Source organism: Apodemus sylvaticus, chromosome 13 (genome assembly GCF_947179515.1).
Source record: "Apodemus sylvaticus chromosome 13, mApoSyl1.1, whole genome shotgun sequence".
In the NCBI taxonomy this organism is placed as follows: domain Eukaryota; kingdom Metazoa; phylum Chordata; class Mammalia; order Rodentia; family Muridae; genus Apodemus; species Apodemus sylvaticus.
This window is the reverse complement of record NC_067484.1, coordinates 64199529-64211209: the sequence shown is the minus strand read 5'-3', so window position 1 is coordinate 64211209 and position 11681 is coordinate 64199529. Positions and strand designations below refer to the sequence as shown.

The following is an 11681-nucleotide window of genomic DNA, read 5'->3' as shown; positions in this document are numbered from 1 at the left end:
CAACTAGGCTTTACCAAAGCCTCTCATAGGCGCTCTTCATGGTACCAAACCTCAACTCCTTTGCATGACCCCTTCAGTCCTGGGCTGTCAACTACAACTGAGGCTGCACTTTCACCAGTGGCCTTCCATGGCCTCTCACAGTGCCAAGCTTCAGCTGTTCTTCATGATGCCTTCATGCCTTCAAAACCAGTACCACCTGGATGATTCTTACACATTACCAAGTGCAGCTGCAGCATGAGGTACAACCTTGGCTATCTCTGGAACACAGCTTCTTTGTGCTCTCAGAAAACACTTCCCAGAAGATTTCATCTCAGTGATGCTGGTTTTTTTCTTTTTTTTTTTCTTTTTTTTAATCTTAAATTATTATTATTTCTTCCTGTCAGTTACACCCGAGGCAGGGGCAGGGGTAAAAGAAGGGAATGGGAGTGGGGAATGCTTTTCTCCACTAAGGCACTGAGTGGGAAAGTCACAAAGGAGAGAGAGTAAAGGCCATTGTCCCCACTCTCTGGGACTAAGCCCCAGGTTTCTCCAGCCCTGGGCTCCCCTATCACCTGAAATGCTAAGATGAGGCCCAGGTACCTGACCTCCCTCCTAATTTATTACATCATCACTTTCAAAATAGATACAGGGCCTGGTCCCACAACCCCTCCCTGTGTGACCCCTCCCCACTGTTGGGGATACCTGGGCAGCTGTGCAAATAGGCATGGAGGTGCATGGGGGAGGAGAGCACCAGGGCCTGAACCTGCCCCTTTCCAGGAAGGGGAAGGGCCACCAGGCCAAAAGGGTAAATAGTACAAGACAGAGCCCAGGCCACAATGGAGGTCCAGCACCCAGCGAGGAAGGGATGAGGTGAAGATTCTTTCCCACCCCAGGAAAATTGATAATTAAAAATGTGAAATTGGATTTCAACAAGACCTTTAGAAGAAGCTATGTACAGAACGGGGGAGGTGGGACGTGGACTCAGTCCTAAGAGTGCCAGGCAAGGTCTGAAGAAAGGTTTCTTTTCCTCTAGGTCTGCTCTGCAGCTCAGGTTTCCCAGGGGCAAGTGAGTTGCCCAGCCACTGTGTTGGCAAGGGGGCACCCGCTCACAGGCCAGGATGGCTGGGTGTGACACTAGCTCACGAAAAGTGGTCGCTAGGGGGTGCTCGCCCATACAGGGCATGGCCACCAGATGCCTGCGCCCCACAAGGCTACCTCAACCCCTCACCCCATCCCACACCGAGTGCCAGGAACATGACATTCCCTGCCCCGGGACCAGACGCGGGAGGGAGGAGGTGGAGAGCTCCCTTAGCTGGGCGGAACCCTTGGCGGGCAAGCCAATCAGACCACCCTGCCCTCTTCTCCAGGACCCCAAGACTCAGCGTTGGAACTGGGGGGGGGGGGGGGACTGGGATGGCTCCGTCCTTACATGCCCATCCCCCGCCACCCCAGTCTTTCAAGCCTCCACCCTGTTTCCCCCTCTTACCCTTTCTTTGCCACCCCTTTTACATAATTTATGGGCCAGGAAAAACAGAAACCAGGAAGGAGGGGTCTCAGAAGGGAGGGGCAGTCTGCCCCCTCACACAGCCAAAACCCAGGGGGGCATGGAAGTAGGGCAAGGATTTGGTCCCCAGCCTCCTAGAAACCCGCATAGCCGAAGTGGGACCCCACAAATCAGAGATAGATTATTGCTTCAATTCCTCAGTAGTGGCTGGGGACAGGGACCCTACCTTTACTGTGTGTGTGTGTGTGTATGTGTGTGTGTGTGTGTGTGTGTGTGTGTGTGTGTGTGTAACACATACACTCACTCACACAAACACATAATTCATGGTTAACTCCTTGGGTGATCATCCCAATCTAGAGAGCTTGTGCCCCAAAACCTCAGCTTGTAATTGGAATGGAGGCTCTGGGGGGAGGGGGGAAGGGGGGCTCATTCTGATACCAACAAGGTTCAGCAACCCCGACCCCAATACCACTTATTTTATGTGCTCCCCATTGCTTGGCATGGCGTCCCAGGCCTTGTGCTATTCCAACCTGGCCATCCATCCTTCTTTTAAGAGGACTCCATGTCACCTTCGGCCTGTGATGTGGTAGGTGTCCCTTCTTCCTCCTCCTCCTCAGGGGCCCCTTGTGTAGTGACTGGGGGTCCCGTGGTGGCCAATTGCTCCCAGAATCGAGAGAGAGATGGAAGGTGTCCAGGTGGCCATTGGAGAGGTCAAGGCCAGCAGGGGATGAGGTGGTCGTCGAGGGTAGTGGGTAGTAAGGTGGCGCATCATCATTGCGGTGGTGCCTTCAGATGTGCATCTCCAGGCAGTTCCTACCCTTGAGATGACGCTGCAGGTAGACCTTCTTGATGAAAGCTTTGTGGCACAGGTGGCACTCATAGGGCCGGTCCCCAGTGTGCAGGTGCATGTGGTTCTTGAGGTCGTAGTTATGCAGGAAGCGGGCTGGGCAGTGTGGGCACGAGTAGGGACGTTCTCCTGTGTGCTTCCGCATGTGGATCTTCCGTTTGTCATTCCTGGTGAAGCGCACGCCGCAGACCTCACAGGCAAAGGGCTTCTCACCAGTGTGGGTCCTCATGTGTCGAGGAAGTTTGCCTCCCCCATGGATTATCTTGTGACAGACTGGGCACTCTTGGGACATCTGTGAACGGCGTGGCTTGCGCAGTGGCTTGTCTTGGCCATCCAGGCCTGGTGCCAGGGCGTTCTGATGCAGCGAACTTAGGTAAGCCAACAGGTCGGGATCGATGGGATCTTCATCTGAGCCCAGCTCATCTGGTGATAGAGAGGGCTCGTTACTCTGTGCTAGCCCATAGGCTGGGGGATATACCAGCTCCTCCTCTTCTCCCTCACCTTCAAAGACTTCATAGTTCAGGGGCCTCTCAGCGAGTGAGGCAGCACCTGTCGGGGCACTATAGCTATCTCCAAGCCCACTGCCCCCACTGTTACCTTCTTTGTAGGTCAAGAGATGGGTGAGTAGTGTGGCGGCTTTCTGGGGTTTGCGGCTGCAGCAGGCAACAACAGGTCGAGGTCGAGGTGGAGGTGGAAGCAGAGGTTGTGGTAGAAGGGACATCTGTGGAGAGCTATCTTCACCGTTGGGTATTCCTGAGGTTGAGGCTGTGGTGGTGGCAATGGGGAAAGCCTTCAGGTACTGTCGGGCTCGCTCACAGTCATCCTCATCTGAGCTGGGGACTTCTAGCCCACTCCCTTGTAGAATCTCCACGCAAGCAGCAACGACGCAGGGGATCTCCAGCAGCCGAGCAGCTTGGAGTACAGCCGGTATGTTGGCGCTGCTGATGGTCAGTGTGGCTGTGTAGGCAAACTCAAGCAGGGCACTCAGGGCCTCTGGCCTGACAAAGTCCAGCTCACACACACCGGCCCCTGCTCCCCCCTCCGTAAAAAGTTTCTTGAAGTAGTGGCTACAGGCAGCCAGCACAACCCTGTGGGTGCGGTACTCGAGACCCTGCGTCCTGATGGTGAGATCGCACAGGTGGCCCAGCTTACGCTGCTCGTTCAGGAAGCTCAGGAGCTCGCTGCTGTGGTCTGGGAATGGGATTCCAATCAGGTCATCCTCAGGCCTCGCCATCTTCTCCTCTCAACTGTCGGGTCCACTTGGCTCGCAGGAGCTGCAGAGGTACAGGTATAGGAAGAAGCACCGCAGTCAGGCTGGGAGGTCTTGGGTCCCTGCTCCGGTCCTGGTCAGAAGGTAGGAGTCAGTGGCTCCCTGCTCATTGCTGGGGGGGGGGGGGGGGAGGGCTCCTCCTCCGCCACCCTTTGCCTCCTCCTGCTGCCCGCCCCCACCTTGGCCATGGAGAGCCATACATTCACCTGGCTCCCGCCATGGCCTGCATCACCTGTCCTGCTGTCTCACCTGTACTCTCTTGCTTACCCCCCTCTTCCCTCCCCCCTCCCTCTCCCGCCGCCCCTGCTACCCCCAAACTCCCCCCACCACCCTTAGTAACACCTTCTGTCACTTCCTGGTTTTTCACCCGCCTACCCCCCCCCCCCCAGGCATCCTCTCCCCAATAAAGACATAAAGTTCCATCTCTTCAGTTCCAGAAGGGAGCATATGGGTCCCTCCCTCCTTTTCGTCCCTTTTCTCCCAGCTTTTGCTTCACCCCCTGAGTCTTTCCCACCCTTTTCCTTTTTTCTTCTTTCCTTTCAATCTTCCTTCACCTGCCACAATCCCTCTCCCTCTCTGATGCTGGTCTTTTCCTAATCACCAGCTCCAGCTAACCAGCATCAATTGTCCCAATAGTCTCCTCCTCCTCTTAAATATAAAGCCAGAGACACATGACTGAGTTCTGCTGCTTGCAGGAGCTGGATCATTGGCCCCCTTGTTCTATTGTTCTATTGTTCTATTGTTATCACTAGCTTCCTTTTTCCCAGCTCCTTCACAGCCTAAGTTGGCTGTCCTGAATCTTGCTCCATAGACTGACTTGAATTCAGAGATCTACATGTCTGTCTCCTAAACACTGGGATTAAAGGTGTGGCCTACCAAGCCAGGATTTAAGTTTTTCTTCACCTAGAATTTGTTCTGTTCTAGGCTGGCCTTGAATTCAGAGATCTGCTTATCTTTGCCTCTGGGATTAAAGGCTTGTACTACCAAGCCTGGACCTAAATTTAGCTGCATGGAATCTAGCCCCAAGGTCACCACTCCCTTAATTCAATATCCTTGACTTCAGCTCCATTTCACTTCCTGGAGTCCCTTTAATACTCAAACTATATATTTTGAACTTTTCCTTTCTCAGCTTGCTATGTTTGTTCAAAATTCTCTTCATTAGATTTAACCAGAGAACAAAGTCTTTGTTGGACTTTTTTGAGACTTCCTTAGCAGATGCAATTAATGTAAATCTCATTACGTTAGCCTCAGGCAGTCTCTTCGGACAATGGCAAAAAGCAGCCATGTTCTTCACCAAAACATCACAAAAACAGTCTCTCAGCCACATATTAATGTTCTTCTCCACTGAAACCTCTTGGGCCATCAGGCCTACACAGTTCAAATGACCCTCAGTACCACTGTCTTCCATATTCCTACTAGGCTGGCCCATTAAGCCTCACTTAAAGCATTTCATGGCTTTCCAAATCCAAAGTCCCAGAATCCACATTCTTCCAAACAAAAGCATGGTCATGCCTATCACAGCAATACCCCAGTCCCTAGTACCAACTTCTGTCTTAGGATTTTACTGCTGTGAACAGACACCATGACCAATGCAAGTTTTATAAAAGACAACATTTAATTGGGGCTGACTTACAGGCTCAGAGGTTCAGTCCATTATCATCACGGCAGAAACATGGCAGCATCCAGGCAAATATGGTGCAGGAGAAGCTGAGAGTTCTATACCTTCATCTGAAGGCTGCTAGTGGAAGACTGACTTCTAGGCAACTAAGGTGAGGGTCTTAAGCCCACACCCACAGTGACACACCTACTTCAACAAGGCCACACCTCCTAATAGGGTCACTCCCTGGGCCAATCATATACAAACCATCACACAGATGATATGATCATATACTTAAGTGACCACAAAAAGTCCACCAGAGAACTCCTAAACCTGATAAACAACTTCAGCAAAGTGGCTGGATATAAAATTAACTCAATCAGTAGCCTTCCTCTACGCAAAGGATAAAGAGGCTGAGAAAGAAATTAGGGAAATGATACCCTTCACAATAACCACAAACAGTATAAAATACCTTGGTGTGTCTCTAACCAAGCAAGTGAAGGATCTGTATGACAAGAACTTTAAGTCTCTGAAGAAAGAAATCAAAGAAGATCTCAGAAGGTAGGAAGATCTCCCATGCTCATGGATTGAGAGGATTAATATAGTAAAAATGGCTATCTTGCCTAAAGCAATCTACAGATTCAGTGCAATCCCCATCAAAATTCCAATGCAATTCCTCATAGAGTTAGAAAGAGCAATTTCTAAATTCATCTGGAATACCAAAAAACCCAGGATAGCTAAAACTATTCTCAACAATAAGAAAACTTCTTGGGGAATCACCATCCCTGACTACAAGCTATACTGCAGAGCAATTGTGATAAAAACTGCATGGTATTTTTGGTACAGTGGCAGGCAAGTAGATCAATGGAATAGAATTGAAGACCCAGAAATGAACCTGCACACCTATGCTCGCTTGATCTTTGACAAAGGAGCTAAAACCATCCAGTGGAAAAAAGACAGCATTTTCAACAAATGGTGCTGGTTCATCTGGCAGTCAACATGTAGAAGAATGCAAACTGATCCATTCTTAACTCTCTGTACAAAGCTCAAATCCAAGTAGATCACAGACCTCCACATAAAACTAGATACACTGAATCTAATAGAAGAGATGGTGGGGAAGAGCCTGAAGCACTGTGTACAGGGGAACCAACACCAGATACTGAGTTGTATTGAATTCCATTCCTTTTCATTTCACATTGATCAGATCATTGCTCTGTCAGACTTGGAGAAGACAGAGAGCCCCCTATGGGGTTCTTTTTATATCAACAAATATTACATTCCACCCTTGTTTTGCTTGACCTTCTTAGTTTTCATGTGGGTCCCCAAACAACTGAAGCAGTGGCTGTCCCTGAGCCTATTGCCTGCCGGCCTGTGGATCCTGCACTTGTTTGGCCTCAGTGGCAGAGGATGCACCCATTCCAGCATCAACATGATGTAAGGTCAGGGATGGGGATGGGGAGGGCATTAGTTTGGGGGTGACACCCAAAGATGGACACAAATCTAAACAACCCTGAGATTCTACCTCATACCAATCAGAATGACTAAGATCAAAAACTCAGGTGACAGTAGATGCTAGAGAGGATGTGGAGAAAAAGGAACACTCGTCCATTGCTGCTGGGATTGTAAGCTGGTACAGCCCCTCTGGAAATTAGTCTAACAGTTCCTCAGAAAATTGGACATAGTACTACCTGATGGCCTAGCCATACCACTCCTGAGCATATACCCAGAAGATGCTCCAACATGTAATAAGGACACATGCTCCACTATGTTCATAATAGTCAGAAGCTGGAAAGAACCCAGATGTCCCTCAACAAGGAAAAGATACAGAAAATGTGGTACATTTACACAATTGAGTACTACTCAGCTATTAAAAACAATGACTTCATGAAATTCTTAGGCAAATAGATGGTACTAGAAATTATCATCCTTAGTGAAGTAACCCAATCACAAAAGAACTCACATGGTATGCACTCACTGATAAGTGGATATTAGCCCAAAAGCTTGGAATAGCCAAGATTCAACTCACAGAGCACATGAAGCTCAAGAAGAAGGAAGACCAAAGTGTGGATACTTTGGTCCTTCTTAGAAGATCAAAATACCCATGACTCACAGCCAACGGATGGACTGAGCATAGGGTCCCCAATGGAGGAGCTAGGAAAAGGACCCAAGGAGATGAAGAGGTTTGCAGCCCCATAAGAGGAACAATAATATGTACCAACTAGTACCCCCAGAGCTCCCAAGGACTAAACCACCAACCAAACAGCACTTGTGGAGAGACCCATGGCTCCAACTACGTATGTAGCAGAGGATGGCCTTTTCAGACATCTGACATTTTCAGATATTTGAGAGGAGAGGCCACTGGTTCTGTGAAGGCTGAATGGCTCAGTGTAGGGGAATGCCAGGTCAGGAAAGTGGTTGTAGTGGCTGTTCCTGGTTGTCAACGTGACTATATCTGGAATGAACTACAGTCTAGAATTAGAAGGCTCACCTATAATCCTAATTTGGAGGCTCAAAAATATAAGTTTCTAACCTGGATCTTGGTATGCAGATCTTGAAGCATAGTGGCTAAGGAGATCTCTGAGTTCAAGATCATCTGGGATTAAAGGCATGGATGCACATGCCTTTAATCTGGGACACACCCTCTGCTGGAGAACTACAGCCTTTAATCTGGGCCATACCCTCTGCTGGAGAACTACAGCCTTTAATCTGGGCTACACAATGGCTGGAGATATATAAGGACATTGGAAGAAGGAAGATTTACTCACTCTTCCTTGCCTGCTTGCCTCATGGGACTGAGAAACTGCTAGATCCTTGGACTTCCATCCACAGCTGCTGCTGCCCATTTTGGGGGAATTGGACTATAGACTGTAAGTCATCGACAAATTCCCTGACTATATAGAGATTGCCCATACATTCTGTGACTCTAGAGAACCCAAACTAATACAGAGGTTGATAAGCAGGGGGATGGAGGATGGGATAGAGGTTTTTCAGAGGGGTAACAAAAAAAGGAGATAATATTTGAAATGTAAATAAAGCAATTATCTACTAAAAAATAACTAATATCTAAAATATCTAATAAAATAGAAAGATAAATATGTACTTTTAATGTGATCTTAGGGCTAAAGGACACAATTTTTAAAATATTAATTTTTAAGATACACAATATCAACTGTATGAACTACATATCATGTATCAAACTTCCATTTAATACTCTATATTCATTACCTTTGACATATTCAAAATTACAGAGTAGATGACAGTATCTCCTCAATGTAGACAGACAACTACTTTCCCTTTGAAAAACAGCTCTTGGCCTGCTATTGGGCCTTAGTGGAAACTGAACCTTTTAACATAGGACACCAAGTTACTATGTGATCTGAACTACCCATCATGAGCTGGGTGTTATCAGACCCTCCAAGTCATAAAGTAGGACATGCACAACAGCAGTCTATTATCAAATGGAAGTGGTATATACTTGATCAGGCCCAAGCAGGTCCTGAAGGCACAAGCAAGTTACATGAAGAAGTTGCTCAGATACCTATGGTTTCTACTCCTGTTACAATGCCATCTGCTGCCAATCATGTGCCTATAGCCTCATGGGGTGTTCCCTATGACCAGTTGACTGAAGAAGAGAAGACTAGGACCTGGTTTACTGATGACTCTGCACGTTATGTAGGCACCACCCAGAAGTGGACATTACAGGACTGCAGCATTACAACCCCTTTCTGGGACAACCCTGAAAGATACAGGTGAAGGAAAATCTTCACAGTGGGCAAAACTTTGGGCAGTACTCATGATGTTACAGTTTGTTTGGAAGAAGAAATGTCCAGAGTATGATTGTTCACTGAATCATGGGCTGTAGCCAATGGATTGGCTGGATGGTCAGGAACATAGAAAGATCACAATTGAAAAATTGGTGAGAAAGACATCTGAAGAAGAAGTATGTGTACAGATCTCTCCAAATGAGCAAAGGATGTGAAGATATTTGTGTCCCATGTAAATGCTCACCAAAAGGTGACTTCAGCTGAGGAGGAGTTCAATAATCAAGTGGATAAGATGACCCGTTCTGTGGACAGTCAGCCTCTTTCCCCAGCCATCCCAGTTATTGCCCAGTGGGCACATGAACAAAGTGGCCATGGTGGCCAAGAAGGAGGTTATGCTTGGGCTCAGCAACACGGACTTTCACTCACCAAGGCTGGCCTGGCTATAGCTGCTGCTGAATGCCAGATCTGCCAATAGCAGAAACCAACTCTGAGACCCAGATATGGCACCATTACTCAAGGTAACCAACCTGGTGGCAGGTTGACTATTGGACCACATCCCCTGTGGAAAGGACAATGTTTTTTTCTTACTGGAGTAGATACTTATTCTGGTTATGGATTTGCATTTCCTGCATGTAATGCTTCTGCCAAAACCACCATCCGTGGACTCACAGAATGCCTTATCTATCGTCATGGTATTCCACACAGTATTGCTTCTGACCAAGGAACTCATTTCACAGCCAGAGAAGTGCGACAGTGGGCCCACGATCATGGAATCCATTGGTCTTACCATGTTCCCCATCATCCTAAAGCAGCTGGTCAGATAGAAAGATGGAATGGCCTTTTGAAGACACAGTTACAGTGACAATTAGGTGGCAACAGCATGGAGGGATGGGGCAGAGTTCTTCAGAAGTCAGTATATGCTTTGAATCAGCATTCAATATATGGTACAGTCTCTCCCATAGCCAGGATCCATGGGTCCAGGAATCAAGGGGTGGAAAAGGGAATAGTTCCACTCACTATCACTCCTAGTGACCCTCTAGGAAAATGTTTGCTTCCTGTCCCCACAACTGCTGGCCTAGAAGTTTTGGTTCCAGAGGGGGGAGTGCTCCTACCTGGAGCCACAACAAACATTCCATTGAACTGGAAGCTCAGACTTCCCCCTGGCCATTTTGGGCTTCTAATGCCCTTAAACCAACAGGCTAAGAAAGGAATAACAGTGTTAGGAGGGGTGATAGATCCAGATTACCATAGAGAAATTGGATTGCCTCTCCACAATGGAGGTAAGCAGGATTATGTCTGGAGTGCAGGACGCCCTAGGGCATCTCTTAGTACTACCATGTCCTGTGATTAAAGTTAATGGGAAACTACAAGAGTCTAATCCAAGCAGGATGACAAAGGATGCAGACCCATCAGGAATGAAGGTAGGGGTCAATCCTCCAGGAAAAGAGCCAAGACCTGCTGAGGTGCTTGCTGAAGGTGAAGGAAATACAGAATGGGTAGCAGAGGAAGGTAGTTATAAATACCAGCTAAAGCCACGTAACCAGTTGCAGAAACAAAGATTATAAGTAATATGAATGTTTTTGTCTTATTTTGTTAAGGATACATTTGTCTCTCTTCCCATTTCTTTAACATCAATTGGTATTGAGACTCTAAAAGAATGTTCTCAAGGGACATTACCCCATTGTAAATTTACAAATGCATTTGAGATTGTATGAGGAATAGCTATATGATATTAGGCGTATTCACAGCCTTGTTATTGTTTAATGTGGACATGAGATATTATTTGTGTCAAGTTGACAAGGGGTGGATTGTAGTGGCTATTTTTGGTTGTCTACTTGACTATATCTGGAATGAACTATAATCCTGAATTGGAAAGCTCACCTGTGATCCTAATCTGGAGGCTCAGAGATATAAATTTCTGACCTGGATCTTGGCATAGAGATCTTAAAACAGAATGGCTATGAATTCCAGAAGATTAAGACAAGGCAAGGTGGCACAAGCCTTTAATCTGGGCCACACCCTCTGCTGGAGACATATATAAGGACATTGGAAGAAGGAAGACTGACTTATTCTTTCTTGCCTGCTTACCTCGTGGAACTGAGCAACTGCTAGATCCTTGGACTTCCACTCACAGCTGCTGCTAACCATTGTTGGGGAGTTGGACTACAGAGTGTAAGTCATTGACAAATTCCCTAACTATATAGAGACTGCCCATACGTTCTGTGACTTTAGAGAACCCAGACTAATACAATGAGAAAACTGAAAATTGATTTGCAGAAGTTGTCAGAGATCACATTGTGAAAATCCAACATTCTAAATGTGGTAGTGAGTCAGTCTGGCCCCAGCCTGAGATGTTCCATTGATGACCTTTGCTCATTGAGATAACCTGATGTGGAACAATCACATCCTTTTTGCCATCTTACCTGAATGAAGCCAGGATTTCTTTCTCTCTCAAAACCCCTTGATTCTGGAAACAAAGCAGTTTCATACAACTTTTTCTGGAATTAGTCATGGCTGCTCTGGCTTCCAGACCACAAGTCACCAACAGTCTTATGTCCTTGGGTGACTCCTATAAACTGGACAACTCTGATATGTACATGTTCAACCCTTGACCAATACACTTCAGAATCTATGCATCTGTTGTGAAACAAATACCCTGCCCTTGTGGTGACTGACCAGGGAATGTGGAATCTCTACAAGGAAAAGTAAACACATGGAAA

General features: G+C 47.2%; 1 protein-coding gene across 1 annotated transcript; it reads right to left on the bottom strand.

Annotated features, from left to right (window-relative positions):
• Positions 1–2032: 2032 nt before the first annotated feature.
• On the bottom strand, positions 2033–3564 carry LOC127663887 (zinc finger and BTB domain-containing protein 7B-like). The gene is given in 2 exon segments (XM_052155679.1): positions 2033–2157; positions 2160–3564. Coding segments are annotated over 2 exon segments (1530 nt in total).
• Between the last annotated feature and the right edge of the window lie 8117 nt (positions 3565–11681).